At 33.3% G+C, this 27,873-nt stretch overlaps 1 protein-coding gene across 1 annotated transcript in view; it reads right to left on the reverse strand.

Annotated features, from left to right (window-relative positions):
• Positions 1-1,805: 1,805 nt before the first annotated feature.
• Positions 1,806-27,873, reverse strand: part of LOC130901127 (uncharacterized) — a 33,247-nt gene continuing 7,179 nt past the window's right edge. The window contains exons 3-11 of the mRNA XM_057812232.1: positions 26,983-27,820; positions 25,736-26,181; positions 20,704-22,348; positions 15,023-16,929; positions 13,228-13,552; positions 9,700-9,998; positions 8,184-8,681; positions 5,460-5,557; positions 1,806-3,925 (exon numbers count right to left, since the gene is read on the reverse strand). Coding sequence (XP_057668215.1) covers positions 2,957-3,925; positions 5,460-5,557; positions 8,184-8,681; positions 9,700-9,998; positions 13,228-13,552; positions 15,023-16,929; positions 20,704-22,348; positions 25,736-26,181; positions 26,983-27,820 — 7,025 coding nt within the window. The 3' untranslated portion in view covers positions 1,806-2,956. The remainder of the gene's footprint in view (positions 3,926-5,459; positions 5,558-8,183; positions 8,682-9,699; positions 9,999-13,227; positions 13,553-15,022; positions 16,930-20,703; positions 22,349-25,735; positions 26,182-26,982; positions 27,821-27,873) is intronic.

Below are 27,873 nucleotides of genomic sequence, written 5' to 3' on the forward strand. Positions count from 1 at the left end.
AACTATATTTTTTATTTTGTTGCGTAAATAAACAAAGATGAAGGTTTTATGACGCACAAACACGCGACGTATAATTATCCAAGCGCGAAACTCCAAGTTGATTCCGCAAACTAAAGACCGAACGTACCAGAAATTTTAAATGTTTTAAATCGAATAGTAAATACGTTGCAATCATCCTCTCTTTTGTATTTTCCGTTTATGATGTTTCCTCAATGACGTTATTCATCACCTTTTTCACAGCCAGTCTCTTAGTGCAAGTCGAGGTTGATTAATGTTAAGCAGCATTATCACAACTGATCCTACTTTTAACTGCAAATTGTGAGGTGGTAATTCAGGTGATTCCAGTGAATTTGAAAACTCCGTGGGATAGTTAACTACGTCATCCTTGTTCATAATGGTGTCGACTGATTTGAAGGAAACCATCCATCGCAGAAGATAATTCTGAATGGTCGCATTGAGATCCTCGACATCTTTAATTTTCGCCGCCGTCAATATTGCTCGTTGTCCCAGCCAATTATTGTTATTGAACTGTTGCGCTATATCTAGGAAAACACGCTGAATAAGCTCCTCTTTTGAGTCTGTGATGTCATAGAAATCTGTGATGAATCCGGTCAGGGACTATTATTTCACTGTCACAAAAAGTCAACTGCCAAATATTATGGTTGCGTTCAAAAATTTAATTTGTAACATCAAGGAAAAACAAAATTATTGTTTTCATTTAATTCCGTGCATTTTCATATTTATTCACCTTTTAAACTTTCTCTGGACTTGTACAAATAATTCAAGACCAAAATTAGCCAAATCGGTCCAGCCGTTTTCGAGTTTTAGCGAAACTAACGAATATCAATTCATTTATATATATAAATAGATAAATTAATCCCTCAAAAAAGTATCTAGTTACGTACATGTACGCCCGAGGTGTTAAGAATTCTGCTCACCACCTGAATGTTCATAGGAATTGTGTAATAATTGCAAGGTGAAAGTCTTCCGAAGCGAAAATGATTGTAAAGATGAACTGAGTTGAATTGCAAGTAATATTTATAATGATAATAATTATAGGAACCGATTAAATCTATCATATTCTTTTATAATTAACTACGAATATTGGTTGTCTCGATAAGTTAGTAACTGAATTATCAAAACGTTTATTCTGTTGGAATCTGAAAGTTGGTGGTCGATGAAATAATATTCCTAGGTAGTATGTATAATTTATTAATTTATTTTAATTAACAAGTTGCCTAACTCAATTCTAAACAACCCAATGGAATGAGTTGATTGATATACTTTCCAAAATCTCAGTTTGCTTAATTTTTATCAAAAGTATTCATCTTGGAAGTTGATGATGCGATACTGAAGTTACTGAAATCTTCGTAAAACTCCAAAATCTCATGAAATGATAAGAAATATATAAAAAATATTATCAAACGAACATTCAACTGCATCGTTTTAAATGGTGAAACGAATGAAAATCGATTTTTTTTTGTATTAGTACCATGTTAGTAACACAATTTAGTATTTAAAAATATTTCAATATTTGCAAAATAATTGCTTAAGCATTGATTACGCGTTTAAATATAAGATTGGTATGATAAATGATAATGAAAAAACTAATATAAAATGTTATTTTTTTATTTCGGCTGCTTTCATTTTGTTTGGTGGGGAATCTGTCGAGAGGGTGATCTTTGGGTACAGTAGTCAGATTGACACAACGGGAACGAAAAAAATTAAATTTTCTACGCGCTTTAGCCCGTATATATGATTCATTTTCTTATAGTTTTAAATAAAAATAAAAGAACTGGATGATATTTTCAATTTTTTTATTCATAACGTGTCGATATTTAGAAAGAAGAACTACTATTAGGTTGTGAGTTTCATGGGATAAAATAGGCCAGTCCCGAAAATTTTATTTCATTTCAGATTTTCGGTCCATTCCGATTACGAGGGTGGTCGCACAAGTACCTGTCCCAAAAAATAAAATACTAGCGTTCAGCTCCAAACAATTTTCCACCACCGAGCCATTTTTTTAAGTTTGGGAACAGAAAATAATCCAAGGTGGCTAAATCTGGTGAATACAGTTAGCAATTCAAATTTTAATCCATTAATTTTGGCTATAGCAATAGCCAGCTTCTTAGCCAGATGCGGCCGTTTTTGCTTGATTTCTTCGCTCAAACGTTGCAATAAGTTTGCATGGTACTCGCCGTTGATAGTTTTTCCCTTTTTAAAATAGTTAGTGGAAATTATTCCACGCGCATCCCAAAAAACCGACGCCACGTCCTCGCCTACATATGGAACGGTCTTTGCCTTTTTTGGAGCCGGTATTCCCTTATCAGTCCATTGTTTTGATTGTTCTTTTGTTTCGGGTGTGAAGTGAATGACCCATGTTCCATCCATGGTTAGAAACGGTGCAACAATTCGGCTTTACTTATCTAAAATATGGCCAAACACTCGTTGGAAACATTTTCGACGCTGTTTTTGTTCCATTGTGAGAAAACGCGGCTCCCATCTTGCGCACAGTTTTCTCATGTCCAAATTTGCAGTCGACGATCGTCCAGTACCGCTTTGTGGATTTTCTTCGACATTTCTTGAGTCGTCACCTCATTTTGTCGACTACTGGGGTGATGGTCTTCGCAGGTCATAGGGCCTCGTTTAAACTCTGCACTTACAGTAAAATCTTGTCCAGCTTCTATATTAGTTGGGTTAAGGCCTTTCAAATAAAAGTATGTGTCACATAACGGTGACCAATGTTTTCTATGTTCACAAATTCACTGAAAACGTTCAAATACAAACAAATACCAAAAAACGTGGCGTCTTAAAACTCTAAACACATACTGCATAGATTGTGTAATTTCTATGGTATTTTTCAAGCAACTACCGTCATCTTTAGGTCGGGCCAGGTACTTCTGAGACCATCTTCGTATACATGATGACTGGTCAACCGCTATTTGCATTATTTGGTTTAATGCAATCTGTCTTTATAACCCTTAGAATACATCCACCAACTAAAACCCTGTATATACATGTATCTCGTATTTTTGTTGAAGACAATAAAAAACAAAAACATTATGAACCCTTGTAAGGTAGCCAAAAAACAAAAAATTACTGCAAATATTGTAACCGAAGATAATAGAGCTAGAAATCCGAAAACCCAAGTTAGACCCAACATAGAGAATAGGAGTATAGCGAGTCGCCATTGAAATATAATTTCATGATTCACTTGCTCTCTGTATTCGGTTTTTTTATGGAAAACATTGTAAAGTATAAAGACAAAAATTATGGAATTTATACTTATTATCACTAACAGAGGGAGCCAAACCCCTAAATATAAACCAAAACCTGATGGATAGCACAAACCTACTTTACTAGCGTTGTAGTTATTAACATCAATGATAATAATAAGAAATACCGGGAGGGATGGAAATACCCAACCACAAATACAAGCTTTGAGCAAAACGTATTTGAGAGGTCCTCCAAGAACTTCTACGAATCTTTTAAATTGTAATATTGCTATAATCAACATCCAACAAAACTCCGAAAGTATAGAATAATGTAAAATACCACCAGTTATAGTACATCCCATGCTAGAATTATTTTCACTATAAACCCCTTCACTGATGTAGAGCATAACGTTTTTTATGGATACAGCCACTGTGAAATTAATCAAAATTTGATTTCCTGTATTGTTTCTCCATCTGTCGAATAATACAGCGGTCAATAATATACCGAAAAGGCCTAGTAAAGACAAAATGCTGTTTATGTTTGTGAGTATATCCAATATATGACTATTGTTCATATAATCAACCGCGCCACTAGAGCCTGCAAGTAAAAGTACAAAATGTGTTAAATGATCGTATTCGCACGTCAGATATTTATTGCCAAAGTTAGTAGGGGTGCTGTCATGTTGCCAATATCCGTTGTAAGTTTGTACCTGTGAAAATAAGAAATCATTAGGATAAACAACATGTCAATTTTGCATTGGAACTTTTATTAAATGATTTCCGATTATATTACGAAACTAAATATTAATGCTTATTTAAAACTTCCAATACGAGGGTTTTTGACGAGTCTCCAGTCTCCTTTTGAGTCTATACGCTTTTTCAGTGATGTTCTTAGCTTTGTGTGGTGGTTATTAACCTCAAAGGTCACAAAAAGCCAATATGAACACAGTTGAATCGACACAAGGAAACATGCCGCTGGAAGCCAGATCTGGAGAATACAGTGGTGGTCAACACAATTCGTCATGGCAATCACCGAAATTTGAAAAAGTTCGTCGTCTTGATACGTTTTTTCTTTCAAATGGTTCGATTTGTTCTATTTATACATTATCCAGCAATGTTGCGTGATAATGTGATAACGCTATCGCGTCCCGACGACCAAGAAGTGAATTCCGAGGCTTCAGGAAGGAAAGCCCGTGTTGAAAAAAGTAAATGTCACGAAAAACAGCATTAAAGTAATGGCTAAAATATTTTGGAACTGCTAGGGTATCCTTTTGATTGATTTTAAGGAATCGAATACAAACCATAAACGCGGTATATTACTCTAAATTACTGAGATAATTGCGTTGAAAAATTATCCAAAAAATCAACCAAGATGTGAGCTTACTTCATGACAATGATCCAGTCCACAATGCTTCGCTTTTCAAGGTTACTGTACACGAAAGTGGCTTCACAAAAAATGAGCACTCACAATATAATCCTGATCTGGTTCCGTCCGATTACTTTTTGTTCTCAAAGTTGAAGGCCGAATTAAGAGGTGAAAGATTTGAAAGCGACGATGAAATTAAACAGATAATGAACCTAAAGATGCATCATCGTTTTAGGGTTATTTCATTGGTGACTTTCCTTTTTATGAAACGCTAAGAAGTCATGGAGCGCACTACTTACATTGATATGTCATCACATCTTTAGTTGAGGTCGGAAACTTTTTAGACAAACCTCCAAAAAAAGGCTTCCTTATTATAAGTTACCCACCCCGCATTAGGTAAAAAAATGTAGCTACGATCCCTAGGATCCCTCGAAGCTTTGCAAAGAATATTTTGAAGAATTAGGAAGGAAGAATTACTGAAATTATTTATTTGGCCGTCACAGTCGCCCGAACACAATTGAGGATAGAGTTATTGGAAAAATTGGACAGGAAAATTCAGAAAGCAGTGTCCTACTTTCATTTCACATCTTTGGTATATCCTGAAAAACGAATGGAACCAAACAAACTAAATTGCTTTGAAAGAACGCCAAAACTGTACACCGAAATAATAAAAGCAAAAGGGGGTTATACAGATGAATTAAAAATTTCTTGTACTTTCATAAATTTTCAACTATATATCTTCTCTATCTAAAGTGTGAATCGATCGTATTGTTTTTATATGTGTACCACGCAAACTATAGGGTGCGCAAAAACTTTTGACCGATAATGTATATTCAAGCTAAAGTTGATCAGAAAAACTAATCTTCATTCAGCCTCACCTGATAATTCCAGAAAGAACAACTACCATTATCATTAATTAAATGATTGGCCTTATAGGTAATTAAAATTGGCCCTTGTAAAACTGGATCCTCCAGTCCTGAAAAAAAAATACAAAATGACAAAATAATGGTTAAAAGTACCAGCTAAAGTATAATACACTATATGATAGTTAGCTACAATTTGACATATTATATAAGAAATGATTGCAAGTCTAGTTTTTTTATACCTAGGAGGCTAATGCTACACGCCTCCTTCGCGGAGTCGTAGCGGACTGAAACATTGATTGAGATTTGTGAACCACGATGTTGTGCACCAAACTACTCTCCTCCTGTTCATAATTTTGCCCTGCATGAACAACTTTTTCACAGAAAGTGACTAAAGCATTCTAATCTACGTTCCTTTGTAGTGATCACTCATATTAAACACTTCCAAATGTTTAAGCAGATTTTCTGTGAGCTTTTCGTCGTATGAGAGCACAAGAAAGACATTAATCAAGATACCTTCTTCAGCGTTCTCTAAAACTTCATCGAAGTTTTCTTTAGAGTCTAAATTAAAGTGGAATTGAAATAGAATGCACCCTACTAACTTCAACTCCTCTTCTTATTTTATCTACGACTTTTAAAATAATAATTATTATTATTTCAAATAAATTTCGATTCAAATTTCCATTCAAAGACATTGGTTTGACCTTGGTCCTGGTACGTCTTGGTAAATGGAAAGAGCACCAATCAACCGTCGCAATTACTCATTGGAGCAGCGACGAAGAAGTTATTGTAGTTGTTAAGTTTCTATCTGGGTTTTTGATCTCTTTAAGAATTACTGAGCGATTTTTGCTAAATTTGAAGTGAGAAAATTTCTCACTTCAAGAGGCCTGCTACTAAGTTTTGAGATGTGGTAACACTGATGTGAATATATCAAGTGTGACATGGCTATCATGAAGTTTAAGTTGTTTACAGATAATTGAAACACGTGCCTATCAACTCGCTTCGACTGTTGACGATGAAACACCATCTCTAGTCACCGTGTTTACTGGTTTTTTGAATTCAATAATGGTCGTTGAAGGATAAATTGTTTATTCTGTCAGAAAACAAGATACTCTGCGTGAACTAATATTGCAAGCTCGTCATGTGTTATACGGGGAGATTGAGGCATACTTCGGCATTTTTTTTCACTCGTATATATTAAATATTGCATCAACATTTGGCTGTCAAAGAGATTTTTTCGCGTTCGATATCGTTTAATTTGATAATGCTCGTATCGATTGGTGCAAAGAAATGCTGAGAAACTTCAATCCCGGTGCTTCAAATACTTAACAACAATCGTATCAAAACGAACCAAATCCAACAAAAGTTGTTCGCGCACAAAGCACTTCGAAGCATTTTTCGGAATAACTGGCCACCAGTCCCTTAGATCAACATAGAACGGTCAATTCTGGATGTATACAAACATTTGCTTACTAGAATTATTCGAAAAAATACCCATCGCATAAGACGAATCATGTTCCCTACGACAATGCGAGCTTTTATACATCAGTTCAAACATAAACGTTTGGAACAGTCAAAACATCGAATTGATGGGTTATCCACGACACACTCCATATTTGACACCCGATGATTTCTTCTTATTACCCCAGATGAAAAATAAATTGCGAGGTCAACATTTTTCTACACCTGAAGAAGCATTTGATGCGTTCAAACCTACATGGTTTGTAGGAATAGAAAAAATGTTTCGAAAATTGGTTCGATCGAATGCAAAAGTGTATTGATCTTAATAAGAATGTTTTGCAAAATGATGAAGCCATATCCAAATATTTGTTTTAATTCGTATTATAAAAATTGTGGTCTATAACTTAATTCGTGCGGTTTTTTTTTTCAAAATTTTAACGTTTATTAAAGAAAAACATGTACAATAGAATTATTCAAAATATTGCCCATCTGAAGCTTTGATCTTTTTCCACCTTTCCGGCAATTTGTGGATCCCATCCCAAAAGAACTGCGCCGACTTGGCAGCCAAGAATGAATCAAGCCAATTTTTGATATCTTGCTCTGATGTGAACCGTATTCCATTGAAGGCGTTCTGCATCGACCGGAACAAATGGTAGTCAGAAGGGGCAAGGTCTGGACTATAAAGCGAGTGAGCTAAAACTTCCCATCCACTCTTTTCCAAATAATTCTTAACCAGTATAGCAACGTGGTATCGAGCGTTGTCATGATGGATTGCCTCGTATCTGGTCGCATATTCCGGGCGTTTTTCGGCTATTGCTCCCTTAAAACGGATTAATTGTGTTGGGTAGCGTTCTCCATTAATGGTTTCACCTTTGCCGTTAAATTGGCTAGTTAGCCGGATTTTACATATGATTTTTTGCGCTTGTGGTTGTCGTAATGTATCCATTTTTCATCACCAGTAACACTCCGATACAAAAATGACTTCCGTCTATAGCGTTCCAGCAGCATTTCGGAAACGGTTTGGCTACCCAGGACGTTCATCTTCTTACAAGCCCAAATCACCACTTTTAAATAGTGCAAATCACTTTGGACACGTTCGCTCAGCTAGAGCATGTTCACCATAAACTTCCACGAAAATACGATGTCTTTCGGCAGCATTTTTCTTCTACATTAAAGTAACGAAGAAGAACTCCCCGTAAAAACACTTTTCCAGGAACAAAGTTCGATTTATTTGAGTAAAAAAAACCGCACGAATTAAGTTATAGATCAGTTACTCACCATCTAATATAATCCCCAAGATTTTACTTGTCTGGATATCTTTGTTTGATACACTGGTGAAAAAATTATTGTGGAAATGTACAGTTAAAATCAATTTAACAGGATTCCCATTTGAAACAATCTGCTGCATTAGTTTATCACTGAATATTATGGATATTTCCATGCTCTCCGTTGAAATTACACTCATCTGAGTTTGATTCATCAGGAAGCTTATTTTGCAAGTTGTATTTGCACATTCATCTAGTATCACACCTGTTACGTTACTTGTTTTGAATTCTGTTTTTATTATTGTGAAATTATTATAAATAATGGGTTCAACGAAGACATCCTCACATCGTCGTAGTACTTCATCCACTGTGAATAATATACTGTCTGTTGCAGAATAAATTGCTTGCGCTTCAGCCAAAATTTGCTTGTTTACAGTAAACAGATAACTTATGATGCAAGAAGTGAGCTCAATATGTTCTTTAGTGATGTTCGTACTTAGTAGCATTTTTCCTATAAATAAATTTATAATAAAGTTATGTTTTCTCGATGTTTTTAAGACCAAAAATTGATTTTCAAACAAAATCTTTGTTTACTATCAATAAAATTTTATATTTGAAACGGAAGCTTTCCAAAATTGGAAAAGATATTTTATGATATTGAAAATCGGTAATAAATTGTTGGCTTAAGATATATATTAATTGAATCGGTTCAAATAATGGATAAAAAAACTATTCTGTACAAAAATTTCCCAGGTATTTTTTTTAGAAGTGACAATATAATTAGTGTATACTTCAAAAGGACTGATTCCATTGCTTCCAACATTTTTTATAAATCAAATCTATTATTCATTATCAACGCAACATAATTTTGGTAAATACATAAAGGAAATATACGATATATTATGGCATAGTGGAAAGATTGTGTCATGGGGATTATAAATATGGTGGATAATCATATGGAGACGAACATCCAGAGCCATTACTAATGTTAACAGATGCACACGACTTCAGTCGTCTTTTAACGCATTATATAGAAGAAAAAGAGAAATTTCTTGCAGGATTAATAATAGTAATAACATGAATCTATCACTACCAAAATGCACAATAAAAAGAGGTCTGCAACCGCCGAAACAAGTCAAAAAGGTATATTCCATAATACTAACCGTACTTTTGGTATAATATAATATGAGGTGTTGAAGAAAAAAGGGCGGGAGAAGATGCAACAGCCACAATAGTTTTTAATTACACTATATCTTTTAGACATAACCTGCAGAGATAACTGGCTGTTTTGTGGTAAGCGAATTTCTTCAGATATTGAAGTCATAAGTGGTTTCTACAAGTTGATGCTAGAACATCGATGGTAGAATGTGTTGACCTCAATGGAGACCTACATCAATTTTGTGGAAGAAGATGTTTATGTTGAATTATAGCTTGATCGTTTAAGAAAAATGAAACGGAATTCTAATGCGCAGTTGTTGTTTAAATAAAGAAGTTTCGAAGACCAAAAGTATCCAAAAATTTTATCTCACCTAGTATATTTGCTATAAGATGAATATCAATTGGTTTGAGATCTCCCGAATTCTCGCTAACGATGTCTATAACTTCTTGTAGTTGATCTTCGGTTGAACTATTGGACTGAAAAATATCTTCCAATTTGCCGGTAACATTATAGCTCTCTAATACAGCGAAATATTTTATGCCCTTTCTGTTTTCACAAAGACTTTGATTGACTGTATCCCAATACCAAGTTTGAATGTTTGTATCAATTATTTGATGGTTCCAGTACGCACAGACATTTGTGTTATTGTGGTAGTTGTCGAAATATATCCTAAATGGGAAAATCAAAAAGTGATTATCATTTTTTTCAAGCTTTCGAATACTTATGTATCCATAATCGGGGACTGAAATTATGGTCATAGTGTAAAATTATAACGATATTAAAATTTGCTCAATTGAATACTTGAATTTTGTTTATTCTTTTAGAAATATTATCAAATTCATAAGATTCAGAAATAAATTTTTTAAATTTGACGCTTGAGATGAATATCAAATTTATCGATTAGAAAGAAAAATAAGCTTTATTGTCACTAGAAAATTCTATGGTAAATTGTAAAATCTAGCCATAGAATAATAAAATCTTTCAAGCAGAAATGCTTTTGTCAAACCTCGAAATTTATCAAAAGTTCTTGCCATTTTTATTTCAGAAAGTAGCTGATTGAATAATTTTTTCGCACTGAAGATAATGGAATTTTTCACCAGATCAGAAGTAGGTATAGTTAAATAAATGTCCAACTTCTTTCTTCTAGTGGGTTAGGTATGCATGGGTCTCTCAATTGAGTTGTGGAAGTGTTTGCGAACCAAACAAACAGATTCTAAAATGAAGAGAGCGGGAAGAGTTACAATTTTGTGTTTTTTAAAGTAGGATTCGCGATGCGTTCTACTACTCAAACCATAAATATAACGAATAGCTCTTTTTTGTAATTTGAAGATAGAATGAAAGTAGTACAAACTACAAGACCCACAGAAAGAAAAACCATAAATCGAAGTTGCGATTCGATTAACGAGTAGTAAGTTGTTAAAGTAGTACTAGAATTGAGCTGTTCAGACACAGATTTAATGGCAAAGCAAACGGAGGTTAATTTTTTGTCAGGTTTCCTGTATATAGACCAAGAAATTTTATCGAATTTGAGGATCGTATTAAATCATCGTTGAGTTTTAAAGCCCCTTTATAGGATAAAATTAAAGTTTTCTCATTTTTTATGAGACCGTTTGCGTCAGACCGGGACTAAATAGTTATAAGATCATTGCCAATGGTCGAATGTAGAGCTTGTATATTTGGACCACTCCAGGTTGCACCGGTGTCATCAGCAGATAAAGTGAGTTACTATTAATTCTGTGACATCATTAATGAATACACTACTGCCAATTGGCAATTTACTTGAAACTTTACCATTAGCTCTTACCAAATTATTCCGACATTTAGGGTAAGATACAAACCATTTTAAAGTAACACCTTGGATGCTATAATACTCTAATTTGTTAATCGGAATTTTATGATAAACACAATCGAAGGCTTTAGCAAAATCACAAAAAACCGAAGCCGTAAAAAATTTATTGTTAAGTGAAGTATATATGAAATAACAACATTTAAGACACTAAAAATCTCAACTAATTAATTTCCTGATGGTAAATACATAAGTATGCAAAAGCTCGGAAAAATATATAAGTTACTACACTTTGGTTTGTTATAATTGGTTACGATTTTCACGCCTTAGTACAATCTAATTATCATTGAAAAGAGACTCAAAATATTGACAGGATTATGAACAAAAGAACAAAGTTTACGGGTTGAACCCCGTTGGAGTTTTGACAATTCTCGACTAAGGTTATTTGTATCACTTTTCTTATTGATGCATTGATAATTTTGGGCAATATTTTTTTATAAAAATAGACGTTTTTTTTAGTTTTTTTTAGTTGTTAAAACTTTCGCAGATTCATAAGTCATAATTATGTCCTTCATAATAGATATGTGTCGCTAATGAAAATCCATCAGGATATAATCTGCTATCACTCTTATGGGAGGTTATTCGTTTGATGAGTCACCTCTTCGACTGATCAATGTACTTTTTGTCACAATTTGAACAATTCATTTCGTGCTAGGCTATTCATTGAATGGTGATGCCTTCAAATCATCGTGAGAAAATATTGATTAAATGATTGTGCATTTTTTGAATTGTAAAGTATCGAGCCTTTAACTAATTCTGAACGTGAAATAGGTAAATGATGGTCATGCTGCGCGTTCCTAAGTAGATAGCAGTGCAAAGATCTTTCTAAAACTAGAGAATCGTCCTCATGAATTAGAGAGTCAAATTTTTTAATCTCTCAAATAAGTCCCAGAAGTGAATCCTGCTGTTTAGTCTAAGTAGATATTTAACAGCTCTTATATTGGATGTTAACAATGAAGTACCACAAGGAGGGCGAGTTTTGCTCAGAATGTTGATAAAGAAATTTCTGCAAATCAGATGAAGTAGCAAATTCAAGACATCAGTGGTCAATTTATAGAGACTAAAACTTACTGAAAAATGGTTAACATATAACAATGGAGGTGATCGATTGAAAATGAGTTGTGACAAGTGAAACTAACAAATTTTGGTCAATGTGGAGAGGTGGTTTCATTGTAGAATGATTAGAATTTCCTCCTCGTTTCATGAAACATCATAACATCTGGTTAATACAAGGTTAACCTTATTAGGGCCAGCCTGGCGAAGGCTCGGATCACGATGGCCCTATTTTGTTGAAATAACTAATGCATTAACAAAATTACTGTTTTATGATTTTGAGAATTATCTAAAATTTGAAATTTTGGAAAAAGAAGACAGTGTTGTATGATTTTTTTTGTAATACGAATTTTTCAAACAAAATTCATTATGGCTATAAGTTCCTATAATTGATTTTTATGAATAATTTATTGAACCTATTACCCATTTACTCCCATTCAAGCCAGAAGAAAAATCTAATCAGGAATATGTTAGGTGAGGAGCAGTCCAAGGTCATCCTGATAAAGACCATGTTAACTAATCCTGACCAGAACTATGTAACGTAATCCTGATAAGGATCTTATGAGGCAATCCTGATCAGAACCATATAATGTAAACCTGATCAGAACCTCATAACTGATCTTCGCTACATCCTTGTCAGCTGCTTGTCAGGTTATCCTCACCTAAACCTGACTTAGTTGCGGAGCTACCTGAGGTCCTTATCGGGTCCTCACCAAAAATTCTAGTCGGGTGTTGCTGTAGACCGCAAAACGGTATTCGGGAATTAGTATAATAATAATAATCCTCAATCTCCAAATCTTTAGCTAGCCGCTAGTATGTTTTTCTTATTGAGCTATTTTCCTATCTCAATACAAGACAAGATCACTATATCTATTTTCATCTTAAATCAAAATTAGTTGGAATCATCTCAACCCCCTGGCACAGCATTAAATACCATATATAGTTATTTTGTTATCATAACCAAATTTTGTGAATCTACTTCGATTGTTCAATACTTACTTCATATAGTCTCCTATGGTTTGATCTACAAACTCTAATCCAATTATTATTCCATATTTTTTGAATGCCATATTCAACCTTCCGATGAATAAAGCATCATTAAAATAAACTGTCAGGTACACTTTTGTATATTCAGTATCTAATTCATCTACCATGAAACTTGATATGATCAACGTTATGTCCGAGGTATATAACGTATCAAACTCATCAGTAAGAACTCTTTTAATGGAATACATTGAAGAGTTGGATTCTTCGAACAATATACCAGTAATATCTGATCCAATAAGTACGGCGAAGTTTGTATATTGCAATATTCTAGTTTCACCTATAGGTAAAAAAAATACGTTGATCAAATTATTGTTGAATTTCATTGACTTCTTATTTCTTAGATCTCTTAATACGTTTCTAAATCGACTTGATTTTAGGATTGTTTATTTAAAATCAGTTTTTTTAAAGAAAGGTAAACATTTCAGGTATTTATATTAATCAATATAATCAATCAACCCACATATTGATTAACAAATTAAAAATAAAATCAAAATAGAAATTTGTGAACCATCTATTTGATACAGTTCCAAAGATTTTTCTAATTTTTATAATTGAATTCATAGTTTTCTGATATTTCGTGGTTCGTTTTATTTTTTATCGTATTGATGATGTTTTAGTCTATTTTCTAAATACTGAGATGTCTGCCCCCGTATTTAAGCAATGGTGCTAATTAAGACTAATACCCTTTTAAAAGGCCATCTACGTGACCCACCATTATCAGTTAGCCATCAAACACCAACCAATACACATCTTCGTTGACAAAAAACAAGAATTCTACACAACAAGTATAAGTGATAAAGCGACAAGGCCAGAGTAAGCGAAAAATGACCAGTGCGCTGATCATAAATCAGCCAGCTGTTTCCAAATCTCAGCATAGTTACTGATAACTTTTAGTGAAGATGTGGTTCCGGAAAAGAAATCGAGCCTTCACTGATTTTCAACACCAACAAGAGCTTGGAAAAATACGAGGAGAAGCTGGACGTTCAGAAGAAGATTTAACTTCTGCCCATCGAACGATTAATATACTTATTTTAGTGCAGTTTTGCATGAAAGAAAATGTGGCTTTTGAGGGACGTTCCTGGATGGTATGGGCGGGCATTTCAATGGAAGTGAAAACCGAGTTGTATTTTATTGAAACTGACGGTTAAGCGAATTAAAGACGAACCGATACATAGAGGAAATTTCAATAGAACACGTCGTTTCTGCGCCAGTTTCAACTGCGAAAACTTCATTCTAATACAGGATAATATTCGTTCATATAGTGCAGGTTCCGAACGGCAATATTCACAGAATGACGAAATTGCCGCTATGGCTTGGCCACCGTGTAGTCCGGATTTGAATCGAGCATTTATGGAATGAAATTAAGAGAAAAGTTTGGGTTTGAAATCCTGTAATAGCCACGAAATCGGACCTCAAAAAGGCGTTCAATGAAGAATTGGATAGCATCGAAGAAGATCGAATGAAGAAACTTTGATTCGATACATGAAAAAGCGATTGATAGGTTAATTTCAATAACAATGTGACCACTAATTATAAAACAAGTTCAATGGTCTTATATGCTGAGATCAGAAAAAGAATGGTAGCTACAGATTTATTGTTAGAGACTTTTGATGCGTGCGTGCTATTTGAGTCGATTTTTTGCCCACAAGTGTAGTAAAGCAGTCCAAAGATATTTAGAGGACAATTTTTAACCAAAAAGAGCCAATTACTAATTTTTTGGAATACATTTTTTAAAGAAAATACTCACCTTTAAATTGTTTGATCAATTTTTCGATGCAGTTATGTAATTCTTCTGTAAAATTATCACGCGCCGAAGCCAAAATGTTTCTATCCAAATCCATTATAACATCAACAATAGCTGCCAAGTTTTGTAAATCTTTATCGTCTCCGATTTCGCAAATATTCAATATATCATAAACTTTCTCTATATGGGAAAGTTGTAGTTGATCCTGATAATACGTGAGAACGTTCACCAATAATAAAAGCTTGTTACTAGTTCCACTCCTATAATATATGTCTGACAGTATATCAGTAACGCTAAGATTCACCAATGAAACGTATGAACATGTCACTAGATTTGGAACTTCACAAATTGTTAAAAAATCATTCCTTATTGTTTTGAAATACATCCAGTTATGATCTGAGGAGGTTCCATAACCTGATCCACAAGCACACGAATAATCTATTTTCTGTATTTGAACCTGATTGAATTCCACGGTGAAAGTACTTAACTGATTATAATATGATTTCAATGAAAGATGTATTATATCCGAAGTATCGTAATTTTCATCATTTTGAAACAGTTCGTTGTTTTTAAAAATTGTTACTGTGAGAACCTCAGGATTCACTAGTATATACGGATAGTAATCTAGACGTAAACTATAATTATAGTTATTTTCTTCTAAAGAATAGCAATCGATATTTTCATCCATTATAATAATGCTACTGCTCTCAGTGAGGTTACAAACTGATATTTGGAAGTAATTTTTGATATTATAATTGATGTTAGTATCTATTAAAGTAGCCAATTTAGATATGAAATTTAACATGATTGCGTTGGTTTTGTATTGTTTCTGAGAGTTTTTTTTAACATCTTTCGGTATTTTGGAAAAATTTATTATTATTCTTCCCAAAACTGATAGCGTACCTGAATCTGTGGTTAAATCGGTACACCTATATAATATATTTAACATCAAAAATACGTCGTGAGAGGAGAAGCTATCATAAAAAGATGTAACTGCTTCGAGTTGATCTAATTTTCTCTCAACTGATCCATCTTTAATATCTTCTAACATCAACGTAACATTTATCTGTTGATCTTGCGTCCACAACGTATACCAACCTTCTTTGAAATAGTTACAAGAGTAATCGTCTGATAATTTTCTTTGTAGTTCCCAAAATCCATCTGCTATGTTTTTCGGGTCATATAACCCCCAACTAACACAAGTTATAGTATTGAGATCATTTGTTATATTGGAATAAAATACAGATATTTCTTCGTTGAATTTGTTAACTGTATTATCCGGTACTAATACTCCAATCGTCATTATATTTTCCTCGAGATTATTAACAACTCCGTCATAGAAAAATACGTTATTATAGAATGCGATGATGATAATTTTTTGATCCGAATTTGAGATTTGTTCCATATAATCCCCAGTAAATACTATTCCTGTGGTGTTTATACCATAATCATGGTTCTTTTCTATTAACTCATAATTGCAGAAATTTTTATTGTCGTATATCTCGATTCCGGAAACATTTGTATTATATGATACTGTCACAATGATTCTGGTGCTACAGAATGTTTGTGATGTTTCTATTTTAGTCATTTGCTTTTTTAAAAACATCAATATTTTGCTTGATGCGTAGAATTCTGATTCAGCTTGTTGTATGATATATCGCGCAGCATGCATAATATTGTTGATAATTTGTATAGAAATATCAATTTCGTCATATCCTAACTCATCTTCATTTTGTATTGTCTGGAAGTAAATGGCAATTAGCGAAATATCTATTGCTTCTAATTTCGCTAGATGTTTAGATGTGATATTTTCGATGCCTTCCAAAATGTCTAGATTATTCTCCTTTGAGTTCAAGAGCGTTTCCAATAAGTTGGTAACATTCAACGCATTGAAGGCTAATACATAGTAACTGAAAAGAAAAATAACAGTGAGATTATTATTTATACAAGATGTTCCCGGGACTTGCAAAACACTCGGGAGTGAGTAGATGACGTGAAAATAATGCTGTGACTTCGAAAAAACTAAATTTCTCATACGACTCCTCGTTTCTGAGTTATATGCCTTTAAATCTTGCAAAATCAGAACTTATATTTTAGTATATTTTCTAAATTATACATTCGAATATTGTGAATTTTTAATGTGTTTACAGGGATTAACTGAATTTTTCGATGAATTTTTTCAATATGGTATAATTTACCTCAATTTAATATGCATTTGATGTACGGTTTGGCTTCTGGTAACTCGTCAGAAGCCAGGAGGTTGTATACTGAACGCTTTCCTGGCAGAATTAAACCAGACTCTAGAATTATGTCTATGTGTGTCTAAATAAAACAAATGAACTAGTTTCCATTATTTTCTTTAAAATGATATTTTATGAAGTTTTCTACCAAAAAAAGGTGGCGAAGGTCAACAACGAACTATACAAATACCAGCTTTAGAGCAAAATGCATCAGATAGTGATCCCACAATTAGCATACGCAAAATGTCACTAAAATTTAAAGTATCAATGATTCATGGGATTCATCAGGAGCAACTTCTTTATCCCATTCACATCCAAAAAGTGCATGCCATGGAAGTAGAAGATTATCCACCAAGACTAGCCGACGCTCTTTGGTTTTTAAATTGAGATGACAATACATTTGTTGGAAAAGTACTGATGAAGCTGGTTTCACAAGAGTTGTATTAATTCCCATAATTTACATTTATGGGCAGATGAAAATCCTCATGGTTCAATTCAAACAAAAAAAAATCATCATCGAGCATTGTTTTACAATTCTGGATGTTCAGAAAAAATCGCGTTGAGATATTAGTTACGACAAATAAAGTACCAATATGTTTAGTATTGAGATGTATCTGCTATTTAGTAGTTATTTAAATAACATTTACAGTAGATACTTCCCGCTCAAAAACCCTACGGTGTTTGAATTTGTATTGAAGGTCGCGCCCGGGCTGTTCTGTTACTGAAGGTTTTCTGCGGTTTCCCTGTAACCTGGTGTACTGGTTCACCAGCCAAATGCCCGACGATAGGGAATAATGCAGCCGCAGCTGTATTCAACCGCCCCCTATACCCGCTTCCTATCAAATAATAAACAAAAAAAACACTAAATTGCAAAAGAAACAAAAAAAACCTACACCTGGATAAAACAGTTTGTTTTTTAGACTTGAGCTGTCTTTTCTTCTTCTTCACGTTTGGTCGTCCGTTTTTATCTTTTTTCCTGGCGCAGCGCAATTAGAAACCTGTTACCACAACCCCTGCAAAGGAGTAGCTCCTATATCAGGATATCAGGGTCAATTCCAATGAACTTTCCTCTCTATAAAAAATTTCCTCAACTCACCCAAAATATACCCAATGAATCTCTCTTGGCTCGACCTTCAGTACAAATTCAAACATTATAAAAACAATCGTAGCGATTTTTAACGAGAAACGCTATTTAAAATTTAAAACTAACAGTAGCTACATCTCTATAAAACACATATCAACTCACTTGTTATTATTTAAATAATTCTATAGACATGTAATAAATTATCAGCAAACATTGTTAAAAAGTTAAAAAAAATGATAACTCATATACAATCAATACGATTCCCCAGTTCAAGTTTTAAGTGCTTCTTGGGAAATGAAGCAACTATCCTAAAAGTTTGAAATAAATCCAAGTTCAAAGAAAAAAGTTCTAGCTATTCAAAAACCGCGATTTTTAAAACATTGATAGCTATAACTTTACAAAATCGGAGCAATTAATCAAAAGCTTGATGGATTTCAATGGAATATAACTCGACAAAAGATAAAAGCCGCTGGTCGACCCTCAACTTCAGGTATGGTATATATAATAATGTTTTATAAATATTGAGCCATGAAGCCGGTTCGCTTAAAATGGAATTGTAAAATTTGGCGTATTCGCTTTTTATAAACAACGGCGAGTTGTTTACGTTATTTTTTCAAAACGAATTTCTAGGAAGGTCTGTTCATATATTTGCTTAATTTCTAGAATTCTAGAAATATCGTTTGTGATATATATTCGAGATAACAGCGAGAGTTAGTTAATATTTAAAATTCATAGTGAACAAAATGAAATAGAAAAATAACCAGTAAATTGAAATAGATTAGAAAAGTGATTGTGGTGATTTCAATCATTTGAATTTATAAAGAATGTGATTTCTAAATTGGTCAAAAAGCCTGAAACTTCTTGATATTCGTACAAGAAAATCCGTTTGTGTCTAATTAAAAGCAGTGTAGGATTATTATTAGTGATGGAGACTAATAGTTAAGAAATTATGAATCTTCTTTCTGAGAAATCCAGGGAAATGTATTTAAAGGAATATAATTCTCTTATGGAGTGATGTACTAAAAAAGCATAAAAAACTTCACAGAAAGAGTTGAAACTAAATGCAAAATGTGGAAGTCTTCAACACTTTGGTCGACGTATTCAGAACTAAAAGTCATCCTAATAATAAATAATGACGTAGACATCAGTAAATACTCAAAACTCATTGCGAATTTGAAAAATAAATCAGTTGGCCCAATCAGACCCAAAAAATCTAAAACATTTGCCTATGAAGAAATTAGTAAGTTTCTGTTGCAAGCCCCAGACGATTTTCATCTCATGCTTAAGGTGAGACAGCAAAAAATTTCAATGTAGCCTAGATATTATTTGTTACATCTTTCAGGCTGCTTCAATATTCAGAATCGCAGGACCTATGCAAATGGACGAATTATATAACGATATTAATAATACTGTACTGTAATACAGTACCTGATACAAAAACTCATATTCAACGTCGATTTACTGTTATTGGTGAAATATCAGATAATAGATTAAACTTGGTAAATATTTATAAGAAATATAAAAACCAACGACCCACAAATGTCAAAATACAAAATACAAAATAGTTGTAGTTGTAGGTATCAATACATTTCCAAAAATTCCCTAACAACATATCTGAATTTACCTAATCCAAAAAACTACAGTGGGCATACATTTCGACGCTCTTCGGCATCTCTATTAGCGGATTCCGGTAGTAATATAATTCAACTAAAGAAGCACGGTGTGTGGAAATCCAACACAGTTGCGGAGGGTTACATAGACGGCTCAATAAAAAACAAAATGGATTCCGCAGTGGAAATTTTAACGGGAACAACTAGTTCGACTTGAAGCAACATTGTAAACGTTCACGATCCTACAAACAATCCAATAAGTACTAATACAGCTACAGACGGTGTTATTTCTTTGAACTCGTTAAATGTTGTCAATTCAAGTACCAATTGACAAAAGTTTTGTCGAATTATTCTACGTCTGCGGACGTAGAAATTTTTTTGTATGAAACTCGTGAGTAAAGTAACTCGTAGGAATTTGTCAAACCATCCTACTCGTCAAAAAGTAAGAGACAGTGTTTATAAATCCACCCCACTGATTGAAATAGTATAAAAAAAAAGAAAAATATTACAATAGGTAAAATTTAACCAAAACAATTGTTTATTTGGAAGCTATTGACCGAGCCTGATATAAATATAAATCTAATATCTATTTTTAGTAAGTGGAAATCTTCCTAAAAAAAAATATCGCTGGGCATGAGTTTTTCGGTTATATAGAAGCTGGAATATCAATATTTGAAAATTGGTACAAAATCGACTTTTTTATCGTAGTTACAACTTTATTTTCACAATTATTTCATTAAATATACTTACCTTGTTTTCGAAAATGTACAAATGTAACTTTGATTGTTCATTGATATTCCTGGACTTGATACAACCCATTTCTGCTCATAGTCGTCCCAATATTCACAGGTTTTATCCACCACTTCGGAATGCAATTTATATGTAACAGATATATTTCCTTCCAATTCCATATCAAACCCGGGGATAGTTACACCTATAATTATTGAAAATGATTTTTCGCCGTACTCGGATTTGGTGAGGAAAAAAGCATCGTTGGCAAATAAAGTGATAATAATTCTTGGGATTTTGTTCGATATAAACTGATCGAGGAGATGTTCATCAAACACAAGGTAGATCTCACTTTCTTCTGGTATATATGAATAGTTATGCATCATCTTTACGGAACATTTATTTTTGTTGCACGAAATATATAATCCTGTTAAATTCTTTTGATCTATATCCTGTATTGCAACCATGAAATTCTTAAATTCTGTAAGTGGAAACTCACGATTATATCCTATTAATATTTGTTCGAAAGTTTGTAAAATATTCGCATTAAACTCTGTTCTGGCAGTCTGAATGATATTAACTGGTAGATCCAGTAGTTGGTTCACTATATTCATGTGTATATGAAATAAATCTTCGTCTTTACATTTATCTAATATTAGATTTACGATACTAACATCAATAGGTTGAAATAGTGACAAATATTTTTTCAAATACATCAAAGTTTTTGAGATGCTATCATAACAAGATATATCTTTCTGTAATTCCTCTAGAAGGGCGGTTATATTAGTAGTAGAAACTAATCCAACGTTTATAGTATTTTCGAAGCTGCAGAGTATCTTTGAATCGGAATGGCTTGTGGTTTTATGTATCCAAAATCCGTCATTCCAATAAGAACAACTGAACGTATTAGAACTAAAGTTGTTGTTGTAAATAACAACTGAAAGATTCAAGTCCAAGTTATTTTTTGAAGATATATTCATATTAAGAAATAGTGTACTGTATATAATTGATTTATAGTCTCTCACGAAATATTCGTTGAAAAGCGTAGGTTTGAAGTAAGCTATGATTATTATTCGACTATTGTTATTGGAAATATTACTTATATCTTTCATTATTTCTGGATTCAGAATAATACCCGATTCAAATGCTTCTTCATCTTTGATATTACTGTCAGTTGAGTTAAAGAAATCCAAAATGTATGTATCATTAACTTTCCTCCAAATAATCGTATCGCTGTAGAAGGTGTCTATGGAAAAGGATGTAATAGATAAATAGTCCTGGGTGACGGTTCCAATGAAATTAGTTTTTCTTAAAATCTCGAGAAAATTGTTCAAAATTTTATCGGTGCTCTTGTAACTTTCTTGTGACGCTTTTAAGACCGATTGAGGAATTTTCATTACAGCATCTACGAGTTGAGATAACTGTGTTATGTTGATGTCATTATTTTGTTGAACTAAGATATTCAAATATAGGGCTACCAGATCAACATCATTGGGTTGCATTTCATATATTCTTTGAGCTTGTAGAACAACTAACGGCAAATACATATTTGGATGCTCGGCATTTATGATTTGTTCTAATATTAAAGTTGGACTGACGTCATACCAGTCCAAAGAACAGTTCTGTCCAGAAATGTCGCTCCAAGATGCTCCTTCAATGAAATTACCTGGAAAGAGTTTTCTAGATTATTCAAAGATTAATACGAGAGAAATATTTTAGTTTTATTTCCACCAGCATTGGAATATTGAGAAGATTCAAATTGGGTTAATGAAAATAAATTAACATACTAATATTGACGAAATTTTTTTGACATTGTATCTCTGTTGACAGGTGACAGAATGTCAATTATTAGGAAATTACTTTTTTCTGGGAGTACTTTTTGACCAGATATTGTATAAAAATCTGAGCAAACGTAGATATTTAATTTTGGCATATGTTATTATACAATAAAGTACATTTCTTCTATATCAGAATTACAATTATTGAATATACTTTGCATGAATGACGCGTTTCCTCAACCTAAAAATGTTGCTATAGTCTCCCTCCTAAATAGTGTCTATCTAGCCTAAGCCGCCATCAAGTTTTTGTGATTTTTCTAAGGCTTCCGATTGTATTAATCATGATATTTAATCAACAAATTGCAGTACTACCGTTTCAGGGAAATACCTCTTACGTGGTTTAAGTCATACTTCACTAACAGAAGTCAGCTTGTAAGGGTTGATACAACGATGTCATCTTGCAATCCAATAGAATGTGGAGTGCCCCAAGGCTCAGTACTAGGCATTACTTTGTATCTAAACATCAGTGATAAAATATGTCAATTTTCAGACGACTCTAGATTCTCTTGAAACAACCCTGATCTCGCGACACTTAATAGGACCATATCTAATGACATAATCACCCTTAAATCATAATGCGATACTAATCTTCTCTGTCTCAACACCACCATTGATGTCGTTGAATCTGTGAGATTCTTAGTGCTTGTTGTGGAAAGTTCTTTGAAATGGGAGTAACATATTTTTGCGCTGAGATCGGTTTCCAAAGAACTCAACTTATCCACCTCCTTAACAGTCTATTATGCCCTTATTGAGTCGCATCTCGGATCTTCAAAAGATTAAAAATTCTCTTCCTTATTAATCTTTGAATCCGATTTTGCCTATTTCGTAAGCACGCTTCTGCAATTTCAGAAAGATCATTGCATTGCTATCCATTTAGGACCTTTATCTACCTACTCCACGTTCGGAATTAGTTGAAGGCTCAATATTTTACAATATCAAAAAATGCACAATAACTTACCAATTGAAACAAAATCGATATAATCTTTTCGCGCATTCCTCAATAATTTGAGGAAATATTTACTGGAAAGTGTCTTCTACTCTGTAAATTCTATTCTAAAAATAATTTTTAATTCCGCTGCATACTGGTTTTAATTTTGCTATGGACTTTTTGTTACTCATAGTAGTGTACTTCTATGTTATTTTTTTGTTTTTACAAGCTTTTATCTACAAATTGTAACAATTTTTTGACAATAAAGCATTTCTCTTTCTCTCTCTGTTTCTTCTTGTCATCACAACTTCCGTTGATGTACTTGGTCAGAAATTCGATGTTGTTTCAGCACTACCAAACGTTATAAACAATTTACTAGCTATTTCTGTCATGTATGCTACTAATTCATCAACATAGCCTTCAGTGACTGTTAATGATTTCCAACCGCCATGCTTCTTTAATGTCATCAAGTCTCCACCTTATTTAACTATATGTGTAGCAGACGATTATCGAAATGAATGACCTGTATAACTTAGCATTTTTAAGTTGAAGAAAATTAGGCACTGTCTCGGTGTTTCCTGTTTACATCATTCTGTGTTTCCTTAAGTTTGACGATTAATAACGTTTCCGAATCTTCAATATCATCTGATGTTACCTGGCTGATTTCATAAATCCCAAATATAACAACAACCTTGACAATTAGATGCACTTAATCGGGAGCATTATTAAAAAAATCATTAATTTAATGTACTCGTAAAAATCGCAGCTTTCTTGGGCTTGTAACCTTTCCCATTTTGTTCCAGAAATGTAATAAGTTTGGAATATTTTCAAATGTCTACATTACAGTCGATCACAATGTTGGAATCAGACATTTTTTACTTTATAGTATTGAAAATTAATTCTAAGCAATACTAGGTTCACAATTTTTAAATCAATTCACAAAATATTTTCATTGGTTGTTAATATGTTAGCTTTTTGTTGGTCGCTCCACACAACCGACAATTAAAAACCATGAAGATTTCAGTTTTTTCAAGTTTCTAGAAATCCGTTAATTTGAGATATATAAATTTACTAACGAAGTCCCTTTAATTTAAAGCATAGAATCCAAGAGAAAAATGGGGGTTGCCATTTGAAAAAATTTAGTTTTCAAAGTTTTTAGATAGCGAAAATCGGAACCATTTACTGAACACCCTATATAAATTTTTGTCAAGATTTCCACAGAATTGGATAGCTGTAAATGTTATTTGTCCAAATCATCAAAATATTAGACCTGACTCACTTAAATTTAGAAATATAAATTTCTTAGTGGAGGGCTGCATTTCGAAAATGTGAAATAATTAAAAAATGGTGGACTCCAGGCATACCATGCCTTATATAAAGTTATATTGTAATTTTTCGTAGATTCTAAAAATTTAACAAAAACTATAGCATTCCGGAAGTTTCAGAAAACTGAAATTATTTTAGCAGAAACGACCATTTCGGAAAACTCATGCAAGCAAATTTTCAGAACAATAATCGCAGTATTTTCCCATATACATATCGATTCAGCTCGTCGTAAAGGACCCTGTACAAAACAGTACGTCACAGAAAAAAAATGCATATTATACACGGCCAAAAAACTAGATTGTAGCTTTTCGCTGCGAGTCGAAAGATTTTTTCCCTCGTTTAATAAAAATGTTTATTAACTCGATAGTTTAATGCTAATTACGTTTTCAACGTTAAAATTTGATTTTTAACAACAGGCTGGTGGAACCATCAGTATGAGACTTTATTAGAGAAGAAAACAATTTGAACCCCTCAAAAATACTGATATAACGTTTAATTCATTAAGGCCTAAACACCCCTAATGAGGCAAATATGCTCTAAATCTTCTTATTGAGGTGTATCAATCCCCATAGTTCATTTCTACACCTTGTCGCTTATTTCCGCCATAACTTTCCATTTCCTGTCGTTTCCTGCCAGTTTATAATTTTCTGAGCTCCTAACCTAACCTAACTTAACCTAACCTCAAAATATTATGTCAACTCTAATATGACCAATTTTCAAATAGAAGGAAATGATCGCCCAACTCAAGGAGTCGCTGCTGACTATCACGAATATTTTCCATTGGGAGACACTTGGTCATAAAAATCTGTTACTGGCTCTCCACAACCAGTTACAAATCACTCTGTAACATTTTTCTTAGTTTTTGACAGTCGAGACTCTTTTCCCTTATAATGACGAAACAAAAAAAGTTTATACAATAATAAAAACTAGTCTGGCAGTCAATCTCTGATTATATACTTACCTTTACATGTTCGTGTAACCACAAATCCATCTTGATCGATACACCATCCCTCGTTAGGTTTATAGAGGGTGTTACCGTACTCAGTGGTGGTCCAAGTGATTTGACTACCATCGGAGTTAGTTGTCCGACCCCCAATACAACTAGAAAATGTGTATACACTTGAAAGGGAAAAGTTATCGAGTTGTAAAGATAGTAACGACATATGCGTTGAATATACTGAGACATAAACGTTGGTAGTGAAATGGTAATTAAGAACCGCTGTATTGGTATTGAGGTTAATATTTGAAATACCAAATATCCTAGGGTATAACGGGGTGTCCGGCAAATTTCTTTCTAGTTCCTTTTCCATAAGTTCTTGAGTATACTGAAGATATTCTTCGGAAAATGGGTTCGTTTTATCCGAGAATAAATGGGAAATCGGTGCTACGAATTCTTCATAAGAGGGTCTGAAAATCAAAATAATTTTTTACGAAGAAATATTTGGTAATAATACAGCTCAAAATGATTAATTTTTCTTATTGTAACAAAGTTCTAATTTGATTTTATCCTCATTTTGATATTAATGATGAAGGTGATCTATGGATCAATAAAAATAAGATAATTGTCAGTGTCAATATCGTATTTTGATAAATACTTAAAGAAAAGACGAAACGTCAAAATTTATCTTTCATTTGGTACAAAAACTCCTCCTCGTTTCATATTTTTAATATGTAACCTAGAATCAAGCTGGCTGGCAAAGATAAACCCCTTTTTTGTTAGGTGATTTGTAGGCCTTGAAACTCTCAACCGCCCACTTAATTCTGTTTATTCAAAAGATTTTTTTATTATGTTTCCAGTATCTTTTATGTTTTTGATCCTAGTAATTGCTTCTTTCTTGCTAATCGTTGCAATATTGAGCTTTTGATTTAGTCGAATTCCTTTTGGATAGGTTTTGGAAACGTTGAGTGGGTCCTAACACATATATTCCCTTGCAGAATTGTTTTCAAGTTCTTCTCTGAGATTTTCTGAGCTCCTTGGTGTAGTTTGCTACGGCTGATCTATAGTTGGACGGTACCTCCGGTATCTCCCCAAATGCCTCGGCGTTCCCCAGATCAAATCCTGAACACGATTTTAAAAATGTGCTTAGTACTTACCATTGAAGTTTTGAAATAAATTTTACACAAGAAGGCCATAATTTCGGCCGTATCACAAGCCGATTCCGAGATTTTTGAGCCGCTCAATACATAAACTCATTCTGTATTTCTTACCGTATAAAATATATTTCCGATCTCTTTACTTCCAAAGTTGGATAGAGAAATCCATTACACCAGTAATTTCCAGGTCCATCCTCTAATGCTGGAAAGGTGAAACTCACAACGCGATTATCATCAGTTCTTTTAATGTTTAGCTTTTTGATCACATGTTGGATACTGGTGTCGGTGAAACAAATGATTAATGGATCATCAGAACCTTTCTTATGTTTCCATAACGACGATTTTCGAATTGTGACCGTAAACTCAGAACTTGTTTCATTGTATGCTAAAATTATTTCATCTTCTGCTTCGGGTAGCATTTTTTCAATCAAGGTACAATTATTTTCTTGGTCTTCGGATGTCAATAACCACCCATCAGCAGATATAACACCGTATAAATAATTTTTACCAAAACTCGCGTCACGTGACCAATAAGTATAATCTATAGATGTATTTGAATTCACCCATATATACCCATTGTATGTCTTTTGCAATCCTATGTAACACGTTTCATCCAGATTTTGGAACAACAAATTTTGGTAGGGGATCAATAATTCAATTTTGTACAAAATTTCTTCGTTTCGATGAATGCTGCAGAAACATGTTGAATTTGGAGAGTAGCTGCTTTGCTTACATGACGATCCGAATACTTGAGAACAGAAAGTTTTATTTCGATTGGTGATCGAATCGTAAGCGCAAATTGCAGTATGTATTTCGTCACAGCGAGCAGTTTGCACTGAGAAATCTGGATAATAGAGTAAACAAGACTTATTGGTGGAATTTTGATCGTAGATGAACGAGCTATTAAACACCGACATGTAATTTTCAGATTTTTCTTTCCAATAATATAAACCTGAAACGAAAAATTTAAAATAAATATAAACTAATACCCCAAAATCACAGTTT

Source organism: Diorhabda carinulata, chromosome X, assembly GCF_026250575.1.
Source record: "Diorhabda carinulata isolate Delta chromosome X, icDioCari1.1, whole genome shotgun sequence".
In the NCBI taxonomy this organism is placed as follows: Eukaryota; Metazoa; Arthropoda; class Insecta; order Coleoptera; family Chrysomelidae; genus Diorhabda; species Diorhabda carinulata.